The 23,243-nt window shown below is 51.2% G+C and overlaps 1 protein-coding gene across 2 annotated transcripts in view; it reads left to right on the top strand.

Annotated features, from left to right (window-relative positions):
- UBR2 (ubiquitin protein ligase E3 component n-recognin 2) overlaps window positions 1–23,243 on the top strand; it is a 139,211-nt gene that overhangs the window by 55,141 nt on the left and 60,827 nt on the right. For both annotated transcript variants that reach the window (XM_077282341.1, XM_077282340.1), the window contains exons 22-28: window positions 5,764–5,816; window positions 5,903–6,005; window positions 7,707–7,755; window positions 8,985–9,139; window positions 16,927–17,029; window positions 17,376–17,485; window positions 18,894–18,974. In XM_077282341.1, coding sequence (XP_077138456.1) covers window positions 5,764–5,816; window positions 5,903–6,005; window positions 7,707–7,755; window positions 8,985–9,139; window positions 16,927–17,029; window positions 17,376–17,485; window positions 18,894–18,974 — 654 coding nt within the window. The remainder of the gene's footprint in view (window positions 1–5,763; window positions 5,817–5,902; window positions 6,006–7,706; window positions 7,756–8,984; window positions 9,140–16,926; window positions 17,030–17,375; window positions 17,486–18,893; window positions 18,975–23,243) is intronic.

The raw sequence follows: 23,243 nt of genomic DNA, 5'->3' as shown, positions 1-23,243 counted from the left end.
CGGCCTCTGAGTCCCGCTCCGGCGCCGTGACTCTCTTCTCCGGCGGCGCCGGCCTCTAATTTAGGTCACAGCTTCTGTCGGGGCCTACTTCTGGCGCCGCGACTGCGCCACTTCCGGTCTCTCGGGCGGCCTTAGCAGTCAGGCCTTAGCCGCGCTATTCAGTCCCTGCGGCGCACTGCTCCGGCGCCGCGTTTCCCTTCTCCGGCGGCGCCGGCCTCTAATTTAGGTCCCGGCTTCTGCCGGGGCCTACTTCCGGTTTCACGCCCCTCCACTTCCGCTGCTGCGGGCGGGCTTTTTTCCCGCCCGACATCTGTGCCCTACCCACCGGCGCCTCTGTGTCTGGCCCCGCCCACCTTCCTCCAGGGACACTCAGCATTGGAGCTCACGCAGCGCGGCCCGCACCGCATCTCTTCGGCACAGCACTGCGCAGAATACAGCACCTCAGGCAGGAGTTCTTCACCGACAAGCGGGACATCTCCCAGGACCGGGTCCGTGAGTAGCTGCACTGCAGACTGACACCCCCCTCTGCCTCACTGTCCCCTAACCTACTGGCATTTTCTTCAGGGACCTTCTCAAAATGTCTAATTCTAAAGGGGGCGGCTCCCGTCCTCCTACTTCTTCCTCTTCTGCCATAGTCAAGTTCTTTGCATGTTCGTCCTGTAACAGCAAACTTCCCTCAGGTCAGTCCTCTCCGCTCTGTCAGGCCTGCAGCAACCCGATTGTTCCCACCGCCCAGGATCCCCCGGCCGATCCGCCCGAGAGTGATATCCCCATCCCAGGTTGGGCCTCCACTCTGTCTCAATCGGTGGCCGATTTAACACGGGTGTCTCAAACCCTGGTGTCCGTACTGGATCGGTTACCTCTGCAGACCCCTGCAGTTGCCAGCGGTTCGCAGGAACCGCCGCCCGAGCCCTCCTTGATAAGCCACAAAAGGTCCAGACAGGAACGTCGGTCTGAGTCCTCTTCTCGCTCCATCTCGCCACACGGCCCTCCCCTGCGGTCGGTGTTCCCCCGATCCTCCTCCCCTGAGTCAGGCGAGGCCTTCTCTGATGCGCCCTCGGAGGATATTTCGGAGCTGGATTCTAACCAAATAGCCACCATGAGGGATATGGTCCAGAACCTCATTGGGGCAATAAACCAAACCTGTGGCATCAACGATCCCTCTACGGAACTCGCAGATCAGGCGGTTTCGTTTAGATGGGCCAAACCACCTTCCAAGTTTTTTGCTCCTCATCCTGAATTCGTGGAAATCTTGTCTAGAGAGAGAAAGAACCCGACCAGACGTTTTCAGAGGGGAAAACGCCTAGGTGTGTTATATCCTTTTCCTCCAGAACTTACCGCCAATTGGACGGTCTCTCCCTCGGTGGATCCCCCTGTTTCCAGGCTGTCCACCAACACGGTGCTTCCACTGTCCGGCGGAGCATCTCTGAAGGACTCTAACGATAGAGTTGTAGAATTCTTTGCGAAGTCAGCCTTTGAAGCAGCTGCGGCAGCGCTATGCCCAGCTTTTGCTTCTACTTGGGTTTCTAAATCTATTTCCAAATGGGCCAAAGATCTCCGTCGAGGTATCCTGGACGGGGCGCCTCCCGCGCAACTAGCGGAGCTTGCCAACCAAATTTCCCACGCTGGTGAATATCTGGTCTCCGCCTCCCTGGATGCCGCGTCTTGTGCTGCTCAGGCTTCCAGCAATGCTGTTGCCATCCGCCGGACCGTTTGGCTCAAGGCCTGGCAGGCGGACTTATCTTCCAAGAAGTCCCTTACCAGCCTGCCCTTCCAGGGCTCTCGTCTATTTGGTTCCCAGCTGGACCAAATCATTAAGGACGCCACCGGAGGTACAAGTTCTCTTCTCCCCCAGGCTAAGCCTCGTCGCCCTCCTAGACGGCAGTTTCGACCCTTTCGGCCTTTTCGCCGCTTCGCGGCGTCAAGCTCCTTTTCCCAGCAGCAACAGAGGCCACAGGCACGTCAAGAGAAGAAGGCGGTGTCCTTTAGACCCACTCCGTCCTGGCGTCCTCGCTATTCCCAGGGTAGATCCTCCAGGCCCAGGACTGGAAGATCCACCTCTGCATGACTCTCGGCAAGACTCCAGCCCAACTCCCAGGTTGGGCGGCCGTCTTCTCTTTTTCAGGGACGTCTGGCTTTCCGCAGTAGAGGACGCATGGGTCAGGGAAGTTGTATCTTCGGGATACAAGATCTAGTTCGTTTCACGACCCCGGGATCGTTTCTTCGAATCCCGTCCTCCAAGAGATCCCGCTTTAGTTCCGGGCTTCTTTGCAGCCATCGCTTCTCTCCTCAAAGCCGGGGTTATCGTTCCCGTACCAGAAAAAGAATGTTTCACGGGTTTCTACTCGAACCTTTTTGTGGTACCGAAAAAGGACGGCAAGGTTCGTCCCATTCTGGACCTCAAATTGCTGAACAGGAGAGTTCATCTGAGACGCTTCAGGATGGAATCTCTTCGTTCAGTAATTGTTTCCATGGAGGCCCAGGAATTTCTGTGCTCAATCGACATCCAGGACGCCTACCTACATGTCCCGATTTTTCCCGGACATCACCGTTTCCTGCGCTTTGCAGTGCTCCGGGAACATTTTCAGTTCGTCGCCCTGCCGTTCGGCCTCGCAACCGCTCCAAGGGTGTTCACAAAGATCATGGCAGCACTGATGGCCATCTTGAGGGTCAGAGGCCTGGTCCTTTTTCCTTACCTCGACGACATCCTCATCAAGGCTCCGTCCTTTGCTCAGGCTCACGAAAGCCTGTCCATTGTTATCGACACCTCAGTCCGTTTCGGGTGGCTGGTCAACCGGAAGAAGTCCCGCCTTATCCCTTCTCAGCGCATCATCTTTCTGGGCATGCTCTTCGACACTCGTCAGTCCAGAGTCTTCCTTCCCAAAGACAAGAAATCCACTCTTTGTCGGGACATACGCTTGCTCCAGGGTCCTCGGCCTCTCTCCCTCCGTTCGGCCATGAGGGCTCTGGGGAGGATGGTAGCAACATTGGAAGCGATTCCCTTCGCCCAATTTCACTCGCGACCCCTCCAGCAAGCCATTCTGTCTCAATGGGACAGGTCTGTCTTCTCCCTGGATCGGCCAATCCGTCTCTCTTCTCGGGTCAAACAGTCTCTCAACTGGTGGCTGACGTCACCTCTTGTCTCCCAGGGCAGGTCCTTCCTTCCAGTTCACTGGCAGGTGGTGACGACGGACGCCAGCCTGCTCGGCTGGGGTGCGGTGTTTCGCCACCTGACGGTCCAGGGCCGTTGGTCGTCGCAGGAGTCGTCTCTGCCAATCAATGTCCTCGAAATTCGGGCCATTTTTCTGTCCCTCCGCCACTGGGAAACTATTCTCAGGGGCCTGCCAGTCCGGGTCCAGACGGACAACGCCACGGCCGTGGCATATGTCAACCATCAGGGGGGGACCCGGAGCTCCCTAGCCCTTGCCGAGGTATCCAGGATCCTCCTTTGGGCAGAGGCTACAGTTCCGGTGATATCGGCGGTGCATATCCCCGGCGTGGACAACTGGGCCGCCGACTTCCTCAGCCGCGAGCGCCTCGCGGCAGGGGAATGGTCCTTGCATCCGGAGGTCTTCCATCAGATTTGTCTTCGATGGGGGACTCCGGACGTGGACCTCACGGCGTCTCGAATGAACAGGAAGGTTCCGCAGTTCGTCTCCAGGTCTCGCGATCCTCTCGCAGTGGGCGTCGACGCTCTGGCCATCCCTTGGTCACAGTTCGGGCTGCCTTACCTGTTCCCACCCCTTCCACTTCTTCCCAAACTCTGGAAGAAGATCAAAGCGGAAGGAGTGCCGGTCATCCTGATCGCCCCGGATTGGCCCAGGAGAGCTTGGTTCGCAGAGCTCGTCAACCTTCTCGCGGACGCCCCCTGGCGCCTTCCAGACAGGCCCGATCTGCTGTCTCAGGGTCCGATCTGCCACCCGAATTCTCGGTCGCTCAGTTTAACGGCGTGGCTGTTGAGACCGCGGTTCTAAGAGCATCCGGCCTTTCAGACCGGGTGATTCATACCATGATTCAGGCTCAGAAGCCTTCGTCTTCCAGGATCTACTACCGTACCTGGAAGGCTTACTTCCATTGGTGCGAGTCCAACCGCGTTCCATCTATGACCTTTTCCCTGCCTTCTCTTTTGGCCTTCCTTCAGGCAGGACTGGATTCGGGCCTGGCTCTTAGCTCCCTGAAGGGCCAGGTTTTTGCGCTTTCCATCCTCTTTCAGAAGACTTTAGCTTCTCGGCCACAGGTTAAGACCTTCCTTCAAGGAGTGGCCCACACTGTCCCGCCGTACAGGGCCCCTGTGGATGCATGGGATTTAAACCTGGTACTGGACGTTCTGAGGGTTTCTCCCTTTGAGCCCCTTCGGGAGATTCCTCTATCAGTTCTATCTTGGAAGGTGTCCTTTCTTGTGGCCATCACGTCTATTCGCCGCGTTTCCGAGTTGGCGGCTCTGTCTTGCCGACCTCCGTTTTTGGTCATTCACCAGGATAAGGTGGTCTTCCGGCCTCCACCTTCTTTTCTTCCTAAGGTGGTTTCAACCTTCCACCTCAACGAGGACATCATTTTACCTTCCTTTTGTCCAGCTCCGACTCATCCTCTGGAGCGATCTTTGAACAAGCTGGACCTTGTCAGGGCAGTGAGGATCTACCTGGATAGAACCTCCACTTTTCGAAAGACTGATTCCTTTTTCGTCATTCCTGATGGCACGCGCAGAGGCCAACCGGCTTCTAAGGCGACTATTGCTCGCTGGATCAGATTGGCAATTTTGGAGGCTTACCGGGTCAAGAACAGAGTGCCCCCTCCTGGGATTAAGGCTCACTCTACCCGGGCAGTCGGCGCCTCCTGGGCGGTGCGCCACAGGGCTTCCACCCTACAGCTTTGCAAAGCGGCAACTTGGTCTTCCATCCACACGTTCGCCAAATTTTACAAGGTTCATACCTACGCTTCGGCGGATGCCAGTCTAGGCAGAAGGATCTTGCAGGCGGCAGTGGTGAGTCCTCTGACCTGATGGAAGTCTTTTTTTCCCTCCCTTGGGACTGCTTTGGGACGTCCCATGGTTCCTGTGTCCCCCAATGAGAGGCGATAAAGAAAACAGGATTTTTGGTTGCTTACCGTAAAATCTGTTTCTTGGAGCCTCCATTGGGGGACACAGCTCCCTCCCAATGTTTCTGTTATATGTTTATGACTGTTCTCACGTTTACAATTCTCAAGTTTGTGGTTATGGTTTTTCAACCTTGTTACTTATCTCCTACTGCTTTCTCACTAACTGAAGAGTATAATGCCAGTCGGTGGGGTGTACACTGCAGAGGAGGAGCTAACTTTTTTATTTGAATAGTGTCAGCCTCCTAGTGGCAGCAGCATACACCCATGGTTCCTGTGTCCCCCAATGGAGGCTCCAAGAAACAGATTTTACGGTAAGCAACCAAAAATCCTGTTTTTCTACTGAAATACATAAAACACGGATCACTTGCTGCATATTTTATTACATGGATGTCTTAGTATCTGATAAGGATGCTATCTTTTCTTCACCATGTCAGAATGACTTGATTATTCTTTATGAAAGTTAAACGCCATCACCCAGCCTGATTTTAGTTCCTCACTGTCCCTCCTCCCTGCTGAGAACTCACACTGCTCATTACAAGCTGCAGCTGTCAGTCAGGCTGGCTGGCTGGTGACTAAATACTGACTTATGGGGGTTGTTGCTGTAACTGTGCTCAGTTTGTTTGCTTCATTTTAAAGTCTTTTTATTTTTTTATTTTTTTTTTTTAACAGGAGAACAAAGAAACCGGAATGGAGCAAGTGATTGAGACAATTGCATCCTTTAAGTAAGCTGTGACACTGTTTCTTGATTTTGCTACAGTTGGAAGCTCTTCAGTATCTAAAGTCATTTTTGTCATTGTCTTGTCTTAAGAAAACCGGGTTTAACTGGGCGAGGACTCTATGAACTGAAGCCGGAGTGCACAAAGGACTTCAACCTCTTTTATTATCATTACTCAAGAGCAGAACAGTCAAAGGTAAATAATATGTGTAGTCTTTTATGTTCAGTACTTAATACCAAACGTGTATGAGTTAAAGGGATTCTGCAAATGTCTGTACACTGGTCAGCTGTATCATTAAGCGTGCCTAACCATGTGGCTTCAATGCTCTACTCCCAGCAAGCCCCGATGATCTGACACTTTTCTATTATAGCCTGCAGTATTTTCAGCTATTTCAGCTACGATATCTCTCATGTAGGATCAGACGATACTGGCTAGCCTTCTCTACTTCCATTCATTAGTGAGCAAATGGTGCCCCTTACCCCATCGCTGGGTCATTGACCTTCCTTGAACTACTTTTACTAGATACTAACCACTACACAGCTGGAGCACCCCACGAGAGCGTCCGTGTACCGGGAACACCCCACGAGAGCGTCCGTGTACCGGGAACACCCCACAAGAGCGTCCGTGTACCGAGAACACCCCACGAGAGCGTCCGTGTACCGGGAACACGCCACAAGAGCATTCGTGTACCGGAAACACCTCACGAGAGCGTCCGTGTACCGGGAACACCCCACAAGAGCGTCCATGTACCGGGAACATGCCACGAGAGCGTCCGTGTACCGGGAACAATCCACAAGAGCATTCGTGTAGCGAGAACGTGCCACGAGAGCGTCCATGTAGAGGGAACGCGCCACAAGAGCATCCATGTATCAGAAACGCCCCGCGAAAGCGTTCGTGTACCTGGAACACACATGAGAGCTTAAGTGTACCGGAAACACCCCACAAGAGTGTCCGTGCACTGGGAAGACCCCACGATAGCGTCCGTGTACCGGGAACACGATAGAGTCCGTGTACCATAAACAAGCCACGATAGCGTCTGTGAATCGGGAGCACCCCACGTGACTGGCCCTATGGAAGCAGCGCCCCACGAGGCCGGTCGTAGACTGGAACCAACCCACGAGTCGTGTCCCATGCCGAAATCACCCCACGAGATCTGTCGTTTTGAAGATGCTTCGCCTCAGTCGATCAGCCATCACAATTGTCCTTGTCAAAATCACTCAGATTTTCTTGCTTCCAGTATCTCGGCCTGAAGAACGGACTGTTGCTGTCTAATATATTGCACCTCTGACCGTGCCTTTTTGATTAGGAAACCTTCCACATTCCTCTACAAGTCCTTTTTCGCTGGCTTTGTTTGCTAAACAGGCTGAATATTTCTGTGCTATTGTTTCTCCAGTCATCACTGGTCCCGTCTCTCCTCTGGACATGATATTCACTATAGAGGTGAACCGCTGCAAACCATCTACTACCTGTGGCGTATTCTGTGCTGCTTGTTATTGCTGAGCCCAGCGCAGCATGATTATATTGTGGCACAATGCATGCATGACGCGATGTCGGAGTCTGCTTATCAGAAGAGGCGCTGGGGATGATATAGGTAGGAGGAGGTTTGTAGGGCTAAACACATGGCCACTGGACTATAGTCCTGCAAATCATTTTGCCCAACTTTAGTCACGGTGCTATACAGTACTTGACTCGGTGGCTTATGGTAGAAGATTATGGTCGCCCAACTCTAAAGCCTGACTTGCCAGAAGTGCAATGATGTTGTAGAGAACATGAGAGCATTAATAGTGCAGCTATTATTACCTTTGTGTTCCTTTTAGGAAATTGAAAGCATCGTAGAATAACCTCTCTTGATTTATGGCCGGTAATTCATTAACAGATTATCTCACATTTTTGCAGGCTGAAGAGGCCCAGCGCAAACTGAAGCGTCTCAGTGAAGAAGAGACAGGTATGCGTCACTAATTCAGATCATTCGTCCTTTTATATAACGAAGTATTGACAGAACAGCGCGTTAATTAATCAGCAAAGCTGCTGGGTGCAAATCCGGGCTTTTCTGCAACTTTAAAAGTTTGTAAAAAGCACTAAAAACATCAAATGTTTTTCTTAGAATTTTGCTTCTAGTGACTTTGATTTTGGAACAATTACATGCATCTTTTTATTTTTTTTTAGAGTGCTGTAAAGTCTATGAGAATAACAGCATGCTTAGAGACCCCAAAAATCATAACATTGTGCTTGTACGTTTTTTAAAAAGTAATTTGCAGTAGATTAAATCTCAGCCTTAGGCCGGTCTCACTCATCCGTGTATCACGTCCCGAGTATTGACCGGCCGCGGGTCTCCAAAACTGAACTGAACAGCCTTGTATTCATAGGGCAGGCTGTCATGTTTGGGTCAGGAGGAGACCTGTGCATCACAATCCGTACTTGGGTAAGGCTACGTTCACATTTGCGTTGTGCGCCGCAGCGTCGGCGCCGCAGCGCACAACGCAAACGAAAACGCGGCAAAACGCACGCTAAAACGCTGCGTTTTGCGCCGCATGCGTCGTTTTTGGCCGCAAGTTGGACGCAAAAAAAATGCAACTTGAAGCGTTTCTTGCGTCCAACGCTTGCGGCCATGCGGCGCAAAACGCAGCACAACACATGTCCATGCGCCCCCATGTTAAATATAGGGGCGCATGACGCATGCGGCGCCGCTGCGGCGCCCGACGCTGCGGCGCTGACCGCAAATGTGAACGTAGCCTAATAAAACATAGATGTATGAAACCAGCCTTATAGTCAAAGTGGTTTGTAAGAACCATAATATGTATGCAACATCTGGTCCGTCTTGATGTTAGGCCGTCATGACGCTTTATCAGTTGTCCAGGATTAGTAAACATGGCTGCTTTCTTACAGAATTGGGCTGTGTCTGGTGTTGCTATCCAGCCTAAGTGAATGGAGCTGAGCTACAATACCACTTCCAACCCATGGTCCGGAGCTTCATAAAGAAAGCCGCCATGTTTGACAACACCTTTTACATTCAGTAAATCATATTGGGGTCTAATTGGTTAAAAAAAAAAAAATCCTCAATATTTTGCAGACAACTGGCTATCACTATTATGTATATGGTCTAAAGTAAATACACCAAGGATATAAACAGCATCGGAACAGGTAAATTATACATAACCTTTAATTTTGTTGCAGCTCTGCCACCCCCAGTGCTGCCGCCATTTTGCCCACTGTTTGCCAGCCTGATCAACATCCTCCAGTCTGACGTTATGCTTTGCATCATGGGGACAATTCTTCAATGGGCAGTGGAGCCCAATGGATACTCCTGGTCTGAGGCCATGCTGCAGAGGGTGGGTGCACACTACTTTATCCTAAGCTTATAAATAAGCAAAAATGAGTTCCTCTATCACTTTATTGGGGGACACAGGAGACCACGGGTGTTTGCTGCTGTCACTAGGAGGCTGACATTAGGTAAAAAAAAAAAAAAAGTTCTCATCCCCATCAGGGTACACTCCCCAACTAGTGTCAGCAGGAGGCAGACATGGTATGCTCCCAGACCTGTTTCTACCGTAGGTTTCCTTGTTTGTTTTTTATAATTTTACTTAGTTTTTCAGATTTGTCTTCTTTGGGCACCAGGGTGTAACCACTTGCCCTGTCTTCCCACCTAAGAGACCGAGAGAACAGTGTGATCTGATCCACAGATCACATGGCAGGACCTTATCCAGCTAGCACAGCAATAGTTTCTTGGGACAGCCTTGGCGGACAGTCCTTGCCAACCCATCCCCAGCCCGCTCGTCCATCATAGTGACATGGTGCAGGTCCTGGTCTATAAGACCCCCTACGCCAGCTGGTACCCTTAAAACCCACATCAAAGTCATCTTACCCAGCCAACCATTACCTTGCTCTTCTCTGAGGCACAACAACCCCTAAACACCTGTGATGAGTGCCGGCTGTGTTATACAGTTTTCATCTGTCTGTAACAACAGCAACCGGAGCTAGCTCTGATCGCTGCTGTCTAACCATCTAAATGCAGCTGTCACTCACTGACAGCAATCTTTAAATGATGTGACTGTGGGGTGCCAACGAGTAAGGGCTGCAGCCAGGGGCTTGCTGAAGACCCTCATGTCTGTCTGTGTCTAAGATTCATAGAACGTAATTTTCTGTATAAATAGTATTGCAGTAATAATCAAATAAATGCAGGGGCAAGTTCCCTATGGGGATTGAAAAATAAAGTAGAATTAAATAAGGTACTAAAAATGGAAAGAAAGTGTAAAAAACATTTAAGAATTCGGATCGCCCTATTAAGTTCATATTTTGTATAGATGCGTCCGTAAAAGTTTGATCCAAAAATATAAAATAAATTAATCTGTACAGTAAAGAGAAAAGAAAAATCGAAAACTCTATAATTGCATTTTTTTGCTACACCTCCCTAAAAAAATGTAATAAAAAAGCGATCAAAATGACTTATGTACTCCAAAATAGTATTAATGAAAATGTAAGCTCATCACACAAAAAAACAGCCTCTCACACAGCCCCATCATTGGAAAAGTAAAAAGTTACAGGTCTCTGATAAGGGCAATACAAACAAGATTATCTTTAATTTTTTTTTTTTTTTAATTTCCGATTTTTTTTTCACTACTTAAAGTTTGGTATTTCCATAATTGTAACAACCTGAAGAATTCTTTTTCCAGGGAACTTTTATTGCGCATTCAGTGCCATAAATACAAAACACAATAGTCAATTTGCAGTCTTTTCTCCTACGCCTCATTGGGGGACACAGGACCATGCTGCTGCCACTAGGAGGACACTAAGTAGACAGAAAGATTAACTCCTCCTCTGCAGTATACACCCCTTCACTGGATACAATTTGAACCAGTTCTTGCTTAGTGTCTTAGGAGGCACTTGGGTCTTTTTTCCAGACCCCATCTTTGTTTTAATTTTTGATTTTTTAATTTTCTGTAAATTTTTAATTTTTTATTTAACGGAGTGAAGGGGGCGACGGGTCCTTTTTTTCATAAGGTCCGCTCTCCCCCGAACCATCAACAGGCGAGCACGGCGAGTATACCTCCCCGTCCCTCTCCTGCGACGTATGGCGCACGAATAAGGTTTGCGCCAGGGCAACGGTTCCTTTTTTGGTTCCGATTTCCCCCCAACCCCCTCCAGGACCTTGCATTACAGCGATGTAATCTGGGTATGCAGTCCGGAGGGGATGTTGTGCCGCAGCCCCCCTCTGCTACAGCAGCACATCAGGGGCCTCTCCATCCCCATCCAGGGTGCATGGATTGAGATGACATCCTCACAGCAGCGCCCTGCAGACCTGTGAGATCCGGGAACAATAGCGGCCGTAAGTACCTTCAGGGGGCTCCCCTCTGCTCCCCCTCAGCGGCAGCGATGCGGTCCGGGTCCCCAGGGAGAGGCACCGCCGACCGGGGGTCGGTGGTGCTCGGCGGCGCTCCGTCGCGGCCGCCGCCGCACATCGTCGGCAGGCCTCATAAATTTAGTCCCCGGCTTCTCCAGCCGGAGTAGGCCGCAAGGGACAAATCCACTCCCACGGCCGTAGCTCCGCCCCCTTCATCGGCGCTTCTCGTCTGGGACGAGAGGCGCCCTCCTAATCTCGGGGGCCATATTTCCTCTCTCTCTGCACGGAGCCCACGCTTCTACAAGCGCTCCAAGGAGAACTCCTGGAAAGAACCGCCATATCTCTCTCTGGGGACACAGACAGGACCGTGGGTAAGCTGCTCCAAGAAAGCTTAACCCTTTCTCTGCAATACTGCCCGCTCTGTTCTTAAGGCACTATGTCTCAATCCAAGGAGACAAAAAAGGGTAACAAGAAGCACACAGTATTTTTCACTGTATGTGCCACCTGCAATGCGGCCCTGCCCCGAGCCCACACTAGTCCTTTGTGTGCAGATTGCGTCTCACCCTCTGTGCAGCCGCTCCTTGCCGACGCCGGTACCGTCACCGATGCCGCAGCCGTCGACCCGGTAGGGCCTAGCCCCCCTGAGTGGGCAACCTCTCTGTCACGATCTGTGGCTTCCCTAGCCAGGGCAATTGACTCCCTCCGGGGCCCCCCTCCAGGTCGGACCGTGGAGGATTCAGACGACGGTATGGATTCTTCTACCAGTAGGGGGCGTACCCGTTCACTTTCTACCCGGGGTCCCAGAAAACGTGTTCACGTTTCATCCCCTGACCAAGAGCTAGCGGGCCCTTCAGTACCTGCAAGCGCTGCTTCCAGGTCCCCTTCCCCAAACTCGGATGACTCTGAATATGAGTCCGACATCTCCTACGTTCAGGACCCCCCCTCCTCCCAAGAGTCTCTCGACTCTCTCATTGAGGCGGTAAACAAGACCCTGAAGGTGACTGAGGACTCTGCTTCAGAGCCCGAACATGTGGTGTCTTTCAAAAAGACTAAACGTGTTAAAAATGTTTTTGTTACTCACCCTCACTTTAAGGAGATTGTACAAAAACATAGGGATCGCCCAGATAAACGCTTCATTGGACAAAAGTCCATCGAGGCCAAATACCCTTTTTCTCGGGAATTAGTCAAGGACTGGCTGCAGTCTCCCTCGGTGGACCCTGCTGTGTCACACCTCGCGTCCAAGACCATCCTGTCTCTTTCGGACTGTTCTTCCGTTAAGAATCCCTCCGATCGCCAGATTGATTATCTGGCTCGTTCCGCCTTCGAGGCCTCAGGAGCGTCTCTCTTCCCATCTTTCGCCGCCTCTTGGGTGGCTAAGGCTATGGTCTCTTGGACCGAGACTCTTTCCTCTAACATCCAAGCCAGTGATTTACCTCCAGAAGCCAGCATCCTGGTTAACCAGATAGCCCAGGCCGGGGACTTCATAGTCAACGCCTCTATGGACGCAGCCAATTGCGTTGCACAGGCAGCCGCCAATGCAATTTCCATCAGGAGAGCCCTGTGGCTCAGGGATTGGCGAGCAGATTCGGCTTCTAAACGTTCTCTAACAGCCCTGCCTTACCAGGCTGGTCGGCTATTTGGAGAAAAATTGGATCAAATGATCTCGGATGCTACCGGAGGGAAGAGTAAATTTCTTCCCCAGCAAAAGCCTACCCGGCCCTTTCGGTACCAGCAGCAACCTCCATTTCGGCCTTTTCGGTCCAATACCAACTGGTCTTCTACATCCTCTACCCCCGCATCAGGTAGAGGTTCGCGCGGTGGCCGAGGCACCCAGGTCTCTTACAGACCTAATCGTAACTGGAGACCCAGACCTAAACCTCCCGGGCCTAAGGGATCCGCATCCCATGGATCCTCCGCCCAATGACTCCTTGCATTATCCGGTGGACTCCAACAAAGTAGGCGGACGCCTACTCTTGTTCCGTCAGGCCTGGCTCTCAGTCGTTTCCGACGAGTGGGTCAGAGAACTGGTGTCCACCGGATACAAAATAGAATTTTCCTCCCTCCCCCCTACACGTTTCTTCCAGTCTTGCCCTCAAAGGTCAAAGGCCACAGCGTTTCACCAGGCAATACGGGCACTACTAAGGGACGGAGTCATCATTCCGGTCCCCCTAGAACAAAGATTCAAGGGTTTCTATTCAAATCTGTTCGTGGTCCCAAAGAAGGACGGATCACTACGTCCGATCCTAGACCTGAAACTACTAAACAGATTTATAAAAATCCGACACTTCAGGATGGAGTCCCTCCGTTCTGTGGTCGCGTCTATGGAAAAGGGAGAATTCCTGGCATCCATAGACATCAAGGACGCCTACCTGCACATACCGATCTTCCCTCCGCATCAGCAGTTCCTTCGTTTCGCTTTTTGCGGGGAGCACTTTCAATTCGTGGCCTTGCCCTTCGGTCTCGCCACCGCTCCCAGAGTTTTCACGAAGGTCATGGCGGCTGCCATGGCCATTCTTCATTCCAGGGGAGTGGTGGTAATTCCGTACTTGGACGACCTATTGATAAAAGGTCCTTCCTACCCAGCGTGCGAAGAGTCCGTCGCTCTTACGGTGGATACTCTTTGTCGCCTGGGGTGGAAGATAAATTTCAAAAAATCTTCTCCAATTCCGGCTCAACAAATCTCCTTCCTGGGGATGATACTGGACACTTTCCGCGGTCTGGTCATACTCCCTCAAGACAAGGTTTTGGCCTTGCAGCAGGGAGCCCAGCGTCTTTCTCGTCCAGTATCCCACTCCATTCGCGCCAGCATGCGAGTTCTCGGGCAGATGGTAGCGACCATGGAAGCGGTCCCATTTGCGCAGTTTCACCTCCGTCCCCTGCAGCATGCGCTACTGTCGGCTTGGGACGGCAACCCGTCCTCTCTCGACCGGCGATTCATCCTGTCCCCTCGGGTCAGGAAGGCTCTCAGGTGGTGGACGCTGAAGTCCTCCCTAACCCAGGGAAGGTCCTTTCTCCCAGTACGGTGGCTGGTGGTGACCACCGATGCCAGTCTCATAGGCTGGGGAGCGGTTTTCAACCAGCACACAGCCCAGGGGCGGTGGTCCACTCAGGAGTCTCGTCTCGCCATCAATATCCTCGAGATTCGAGCTATCAGGCTGGCATTGTTTCACTTTCACCGACTTCTGGCAGGTCATCCAGTCAGAATACAGTCCGACAATGCCACGGCCGTGGCATATATCAACCGTCAGGGCGGAACTCGCAGCAAAACGGCCATGCTCGAGGTGTCTCACATCCTCCATTGGGCGGAGTCGAACCATTCGCCCATTTCGGCGATCCACATTCCAGGTGTGGAAAATTGGGCGGCGGACTTCCTCAGCCGCCAGGGCATCGCTTCCGGAGAGTGGTCCCTCCACCCGGAGGTCTTCAAGCAGATTTGCCATCGCTGGGGGACCCCGGATGTGGACCTCATGGCTTCCAGGATGAACAACAAGGTCCCTCAGTTCCTTGCTCGGTCCCTCGACCCACGGGCCCTCGGGGTAGACGCCCTGGTCCTACCTTGGCGTCAATTCCGTCTCCCGTACATTTTTCCCCCTCTTCCCCTGCTACCGAGGGTCATCAAAAAGATCAGGGCGGAGGGGGTACCGGTGATTCTCGTCGCGCCAGACTGGCCGCGTCGGGCATGGTACGCCGAACTGGTTCAGTTGGTGGCCGACGTCCCCTGGCGTCTTCCAGATCGCGTGGATCTCCTTTCACAGGGCCCAATTTACCACCAGAACTCAAGGGCCCTGTCTTTGACGGCCTGGCCGTTGAGTCCTGGATTCTAGGTCAAGCGGGGTTTTCTCCCACGGTGTCCTCCACCATGATCAGAGCTAGGAAACCTGTCTCCATGCGTAGTTACCACCGTACCTGGCGACTTTTTTTCTCATGGTGCGATGCACAGGGACGATCTCCTCTAGTATTTTCTATTCCTTCCATACTGGAGTTTCTTCAATCCGGACTAGAGTCGGGACTTGCCCTTAGCTCCCTAAAGGGCCAGGTTTCGGCATTGTCAGTCCTTTTCCAGCGGAAGATTGCCAATAGGTTGCCGGTGAAAACCTTCTTCCAGGGAGTTTCCCGTGTGGCGCCTCCCTACAAGTCACCTTTGGATCCGTGGGATCTCAACTTGGTTCTCGGAGCCCTTCAGGAGAATCCCTTCGAACCGCTACAGGACGTTTCCTTGACCTTCCTTTCTTGGAAGGTAGTCTTCCTAGTAGCCGTCACGTCCATCAGAAGGGTTTTGGAGTTGGCTGCGCTCTCCTGCCGCCCTCCTTTTCTCATTTTTCATCCGGACAAGGCGGTATTGAGGACCTCTCCCACCTTTTTGCCCAAGGTCGTCTCCTCTTTCCACCTCAATGAGGAGATTGTTCTACCTTCGTTCTGCCCGGCTCCTGTTCATCGCATCGAAAAGGCTCTACACACTCTTGATGTGGTGAGGGCTCTTCGTCGGTACGTCTCAAGAACGGCTCCCTTCCGCACGTCAGACGTCCTGTTCGTACTTCCAGAGGGGCCCAGGAGGGGTTCTCCTGCTTCAAAGGCCACTCTGGCAAAATGGATTCGGTCAGCCATTCAAGAAGCCTATCGTGTCAAAGGTGTTCCCATTCCAGCTGGGATCAAGGCTCATTCTACTCGGTCGGTGGGCGCCTCGTGGGCCATTCGGCACCAGGCGTCAGCACAGCAGGTCTGCAAGGCTGCGACGTGGTCCAGTTTGCACACTTTTACCAAGCATTACCACATTCATTCCATCTCTTCTGCAGACGCTGCCCTTGGCAGGCGCATTCTGCAAGCGGCAGTTCCTTAAGCCGTAAGCCAGTGGTACATGGGGTTTTAGCATATTGCTCCCCACCCAGGGACTGCTTTTGTACGTCCCATGGTCCTGTGTCCCCCAATGAGGCGTAGGAGAAAAGGAGATTTTTGTTTACTTACCGTAAAATCTTTTTCTCCGAGCCACTCATTGGGGGACACAGCACCCACCCTGTTAGCCTGTTTTGGCTTGTTGTTACTTCTTTGGTTTTGACATAGTTGTCTTTGTTCATGCTCCTACTGCTTTACTACCGAACTGGTTCAAATTGTATCCAGTGAAGGGGTGTATGCTGCAGAGGAGGAGTTAATCTTTCTGTCTACTTAGTGTCCTCCTAGTGGCAGCAGCATGGTCCTGTGTCCCCCAATGAGTGGCTCGGAGAAAAAGATTTTACGGTAAGTAAACAAAAATCTCCTTTTTCTCCATTCCCCACCACCATGTGGATGCAACTTGTCCCGCATACAGCTATGTTGATGGAAAAATTAACAAAAAGTTATGGCTCTTGGAAGAAAAGGAAAAAAAAAGAAAATAGGTCTCAGTAGGAATGGAGCTAAATGGGCGGCCTGGTTTAGAAAAAAAGCAACATTTTAATATACTGTATTTGGGAGTTTTGAGTTAATAAAGGTTAGGATCTTTGTTAGGGACTCTCATCTCTTGGCAAGAATGAGGAATGGTTGGAAAGACCATCTCTCATTCTTGAGGACTAGTCCTGTCCTGGCATTATGCAGACAATCCACTGGTTTAAATGAGCAGGGTGTAATACCCCATTTCCCCTGTGGTGTCACTGCAGGAAAACTGAACACCTGCTACCAGATTCCAGAAGCGGAAAGCCCCTTCTGTACTGCAAGATCCCCCTACATTATTGCTTTAAGTTGTTAACTACAATAAAATATGTTCGGAATAATAAGTGAAATAAATGCCAATTTTTTACAATTCCTTAGGTTCTGCATCTGATTGGAATGGCGTTACAAGAAGAGAACCAGCATCTGCAGAACATCAGCGAGGACAACGTTCTCACCTTTACCTTCTCAGAGAAGATCTCAAGTAGGTCCTGCAGGTTATGTCAACAGATCTTCTAAGAAATAGTGCTGCTGCCAGACACAATACAAGCCCAGCACTGGGGTCCATATTTTCCCCAATGATTTGATACTGGAGGCCTCTGAATAGATTAGCGTGTGTTTCAAGGTTCTCTAATGGATGGGACTTCGATTTTCAGGGTATTAATCAATAGTTGGCACATGAGAGACACTTATTGGAGGAAAGCTAATTAGGTTGCTATTTCTAGCTGTAAGGCTCATTACACCAGCCAGAACTCTACAAGGAGACGTGTACCTTGTAAGAGCTTTTTGATAGTTATATCTTGTCTAACATCAGTTATATCCCATTTTAGGACCCGGCGAAGCTCCAAACACATCGCCCAGCATCTTGGCTTTGTTGGAGACCTTGCAGAATGCAGCTCACTTAGAGGTTCACAAGGATATGATCCGCTGGATTTTGAAGGTAACGTTTCACAAGTCACTGATTCTCAGTAGGCCGGCACTGCACAGCGCCTCGTGACCACACATCGTAAAACTGCAGTTTCCACCTGCCTCATTCGCACGTAATAATAGTAAATCTATTGATATTATAATACTGGAATTATTCTCTTTAACACCTTCCTACTTAATACTTGGAGCGGATGCAGGTTTGGTTGCTGGCTGTATTATACAGCCAGAACCTGTCTGTATCAGCAGAGATCGGAGCTAGTTCCGATCACTGCTGTTTAACCACTTTAAATGTCGCTGTCAATCCCTGACCGCATAATTTAGGTATTACCAATCCAGGCCAGACATCCATTCGAGCACCCATCACGCCCCCTTGACAAAGTCACGGAGTTACCATTGCAGTTGAAACCCCCGTCTCCACCATGGTGGTGCCTCTGAAGCCCACCACATGCCAGACTTCATAGGAGATCATTATTTTTACTATATATTTCATTTCTGAAGCATTGCAATACATAATTCAAGCAATCCACTGATCACAGGTTTAAACCCCCATGCGGAACTAAAAAATGAAGAGCTAAAATAAAAAAAAAATAAACACAAACAAAAAAAGTTGAAGTTTTAATCAAAAATCTACTATATAATTGTCTAAGGGTCACTTCCGTCTTTCTGTCTGTCCTTCTTTCTGTCACGGATATTCATTCGCTGATTGGTCTCGGCAGCTGCCTGTTATGGCTGCCGTGACCAATCAGCGACGGCCACAGTCCGATTACTCACCTGCAGTCAGTGCCCGCTCCATACGGACCGCGTTATGCCGCGGGTAATTCACTCCGTTACCGGCGCTATTAACCCCGTGTGACCAAGTTTTTACTATTGACGCTGCCTATGCAGCGTCAATAGTAAAAGGATCTAATGTTAAAAATAATTTAAAAAAATTATTATATACTCACCTTTCACACTACTCGCAACGCTCCGGTGACCTCTTCATGCAAGCAGCAGCTTCCGGTGCTAACGATGGTACGGGAGAAGGACCTGCCATGACGTCACGGTCATGTGACCGGGACGTCATCACACCCTGGGAACGGAAGCTGCCGCCTGCACCGCGCATAGGCGACAGAACTACAAGGCGCCCTCGGATCGGAAGGTGAGTATGTTAGAACTACAAGGGGCCCTCGGATCAGAAGGTGAGTATGTTTATTTTTTATTTTTTAACCTGTGACATACGTGGCTGGGCAATATACTACGTGGGCTGTGCAAGCAAAATTCACCTGATACTGAAGCTTTGCCACATTGCCAAAAAAAGCCATTGAGCTGTGTGTCGTCTTCTTTTAATTCCTACCTTCTTCACTAAAAAATAAGGAATATTACCTCTTAATTTTAGAACACAGTGCTGATGTGTGATTTATAGATTTCTTTTCCCCCAATAGACTTTTGGAACAATTAAGAAAATCCGAGAAAGTTCCTCTGCAGTTCCAGTGGTGGAGTTTGAGGGCAGCACGCTGGAGCAGGTATTGATTCATCCCCCTATATACTTATGACCTTGGCTCTTTGAGTGTCTAGATAAGTTGTCTAAAAGATGACTCAAAGGGATGAAACAAGTGACCAAAGGGCACGCAACAAAAATGTAAAGGACTTTTCCATATTTCTAGATTTTATCAGCTTATTATGGTAAGATTCAGACCTCTGAGATCATCACCAATCCTAATAAAGGCTACACCTGGGCTGCGTCTCGTATACAGCGCCCCCCAACATTTTGGTTGTGTAATTGAATCGGAAGGCTGCAGTAGCCGGTAACTCAGCTGTGCAAGGGGAAAATTTAAGGGACGCATCAATACAGTCGTGGCCAAAAGTTTTAAGACTGACACCGATTTTGGTTTTCACAATTTGCTGCTTCAGAGGTTTTAGATCTCTTAGATGGATATTTCGCTGGTTACTGAAGTACAATTATCAGCGTTTCATACGTTTTTAAACTTTTATTAACAAACACATCAAGCTTATGCAAAGACTCAATATTTACATTATTGACCCTTGTTTTTCACATTTGTCCTTCGCCATGGCAGCTGGACATCATCTTCTGGGGCTGATCCCGACTGATGATAACCCATTCTTGCCTAATCAGTGCTTACATTTTATCACAATTTCTATGTTTTTATATGTCCACCCTGTTTTCTCCTACGCCTCATTGGGGGACACAGGACCATGGGTGTTATGCTGCTGCCACTAGGAGGACACTAAGTAGACAGAAAGATTAACTCCTCCTCTGCAGTATACACCCCTTCACTGGATACAATTTCAACCAGTTCTTGCTTAGTGTCTGTAGGAGGCACTTGGGTCTGTTTTCAGACCCCAACTTTCTTATTTTAGTTTTTAATTTTTATTTTTCTGTAAATTTTTATTTTTTATCTAACGGAGTGAAGGGGGCGACGGATCCTTTTTTATGGGACCCGCTCTCCCCCGAACCAGCAACAGGCGAGCACGGCGAGTATACCTCCCCGTCCCTCTCCTGCGACGTATGGCGCACGGAAAGCTTGCGCCGGGGCAACGGTTCCTATACGGTCCCGATTTAACTCCCCCCCTCCCGCCTGCATTAGAGCATTGTGCTCAGGAAAGGCAGCCGGAGTGGAAGATGTGCCGCAAACCCCTCTGATCATCAAGGATGCCTCACTCTCCATCCCCATCCAGGGTGCATGGATTGAGTTCACATGTGAGAACGGGGAGCACCGCGGCTGTAAGTACATTCCCCCCTGCTCCCCCGTGTGCGGCAGTTGTGCGGCAGTTATGCGGTCCGGGTCCCTGGGGAGAGGCGCCGCCGGTCGGTGGTGCTGGGCGGAGGTTCATAAAGCTCCGTCGCGGCCGCGGCCGCACATCGCCGGCAGGCCCCAAAAATTTAGCCCCCGGCTTCTTCAGCCGGAGTAGGCCGCAGTGGATAAATCCCTCCCGCGTCCGTAGCTCCGCCCCCTACTCCGGCGCTTCTCGCCTGGAACGAGAAGCGCCCTCCAAATCTCGGGGGCCATATTTCCAATATCTCTGCACGGAGCCCACGCTTCTAGAGTGGCCTTCAAGCGCTCCACCGCCATATCTCTCCCTGGGGACACAGTCTGGACCGTGGGTAAGCTGCTTCAAGAAGGCTTAACCCCTTCCCAGCGTATACTGCCCGCTCTGTTCCAAGGCACTATGTCTCAATCCAAGGAGACTAAAAAGGGTAACAAAAAGCACACAGTGTTTTTCACTGTATGTGCCACTTGCAATACGGCCCTGCCCCGTGCCCACAGTAGCCCACTGTGTGCGGCTTGTGCCTTGCCCTCTGTGCAGCCGCCTCTTGCCGCCGCTGGTACTGTCGCCGATGCCGCAGCCGTCGACCCTGTAGAGCCTAGCCCCCCTGAGTGGGCGGCTTCTCTGTCACGATCTGTGGCTTCCCTAGCCAGGGCAATTGACTCCCTCAGGGGCCCCTCTCCAGGTCGGACCGCGGCGGATTCAGATGACGGTATGGATCCGTCCACCAGCAGGGGGCGTACCCGGTCCCTTTCTATTCGGGGATCTCGCAAACGCGTTCACGTTTCATCCCCTGACCATGAGCTAGCGGGCCCTTCAGTGCCTGCAAGCTCTGCTTCCCGGTCCCCTTCCCCAACCTCTGATAACTCTGAATATGAGTCCGACATTTCCTATGTTCAGGACTCCCCCTCCTCCCAAGAGTCTCTCGACTCTCTCATCGAGGCGGTCAACCAGACCCTTAAGGTGTCTGAGGATTCCGTATCGGAACCCGAACACGTGGTGTCTTTCAAACGGACTAAACGTGTTCAAAAGGTTTTTGTCACTCACCCTCACTTTAAGGAGATTGTACAAAAACATAGGGATCACCCAGATAAACGTTTCATGGGACAAAAGTCCATTGAGGCAAAATACCCTTTTTCTCGGGAATTAATCAAGGACTGGCTGCAGTCTCCCTCAGTGGATCCTGCTGTGTCACACCTCGCGTCCAAGACCATCCTGTCTCTTTCGGACGGTTCCTCCGTTAAGAACCCCTCCGATCGCCAGATTGAATATGTGGCTCGTTCTGCCTTCGAGGCCACAGGAGCGTCTCTCTTCCCATCCTTCGCCACCTCCTGGGTGGCGAAGGCTATGGTCGCCTGGACAGAGACTCTTTCCTCTACCATCCAAGCCAGTGACTTACATCCAGAAGCCGGCATCCTGGTTAACCAGATAGCGCAGGCCGGAGACTTCATAGTTAACGCCTCTATGGACGCAGCCAATTGCTCTGCACAGGCAGCCGCCAATGCAATCTCCATCAGGAGAGCCCTGTGGCTTAGGGATTGGCGAGCAGATTCGGCTTCCAAACGTTCTCTAACAGCCCTGCCTTTCCAGGCTGGTCGGTTATTTGGAGAAAATTTGGACCAAATGATCTCGGATGCTACCGGAGGGAAAAGTAAATTTCTCCCCCAGAAAAAACCTACCCGGCCCTTTCGGTACCATCAGCAACCTCCATTTCGGCCTTTTCGGCCCAATGCCAACTGGTCTTCTACGTCCTCTACCTCCGCATCAGGACGAGGTTCGCGCGGTGGCCGAGGCACCCAGGTCTCTTACAGACCTACTCGCAACTGGAGACCCAGGCCTAAACCACCCGGGTCTAAGGGATCCACATCCCATGGATCCTCTGCCCAATGACTCCTTGCAACAGCCGGTGGGCACCAACAAAGTAGGCGGACGCCTGCTCTTGTTCCGCCAAGCCTGGCTTTCAGTCGTCTCCGACGAGTGGGTCAGAGAACTGGTGTCCACCGGATACAAAATAGAATTTTCTTTTCCCCCCCCTACGCGCTTCTTCCAGTCTTGCCCTCAAAGGTCAAAAGCCACTGCGTTTCTCCAGGCAATACGGGCACTGCAAAGGGACGGAGTCATCATTCCGGTCCCCCTAGAACAAAGATTCAAGGGTTTCTATTCGAATCTATTCGTGGTCCCAAAGAAGGACGGATCAGTACGTCCGATACTAGACCTAAAGCTACTAAACAGATTCGTAAAGATCTGGCACTTAAGGATGGAGTCCCTCCGTTCTGTGGTCGCGTCTATGGAAACAGGAGAATTCCTGGCATCCATAGACATCAAGGATGCCTACCTGCACGTACCAATCTTCCCTCCGCATCAGCAGTTCCTTCGCTTCGCTTTTCGCGGGGAACACTTCCAATTTGTGGCCTTGCCCTTCGGTCTCGCCACCGCTCCCAGAGTCTTCACGAAGGTCATGGCGGCTGCCATGGCCATTCTTCATTCCAGGGGAGTGGTGGTAATTCCGTACCTGGACGACCTACTGATAAAGGGTCCTTCCTACCCAGCGTGCGAAGAGTCCGTCGTTCTCACGGTGGATACTCTCACTCGCCTGGGATGGAAGATAAACTTCGAAAAGTCTTCTCCAATTCCGGCTCAACAGATCTCTTTTCTGGGGATGATACTAGACACTTCCTGCGGTCTGGTCATACTCCCTCAAGACAAGGCTTTGGCCTTGCGGCAGGGAGCTCAGAGTCTTTCCCGTCCAGTTTCCCACTCCATTCGTACCAGCATGCGAGTTCTCGGGCAGATGGTAGCTGCCATGGAAGCGGTCCCATTTGCGCAGTTTCACCTCCGTCCCCTGCAGCATGCGCTACTGTCGGCTTGGGACGGCAACCCGTCCTCCCTCGACCGCCGATTCATCCTGCCCCCACGGGTCAGGAAAACCCTCAGGTGGTGGACGCTGAAGTCCTCCCTAACCCAGGGAAGGTCCTTTCTCCCAGTACGGTGGCTGGTGGTGACCA

Source organism: Ranitomeya variabilis, chromosome 2, assembly GCF_051348905.1.
Source record: "Ranitomeya variabilis isolate aRanVar5 chromosome 2, aRanVar5.hap1, whole genome shotgun sequence".
NCBI classification, from domain to species: domain Eukaryota; kingdom Metazoa; phylum Chordata; class Amphibia; order Anura; family Dendrobatidae; genus Ranitomeya; species Ranitomeya variabilis.
This window is presented reverse-complemented; position numbering and strand designations above follow the sequence as displayed.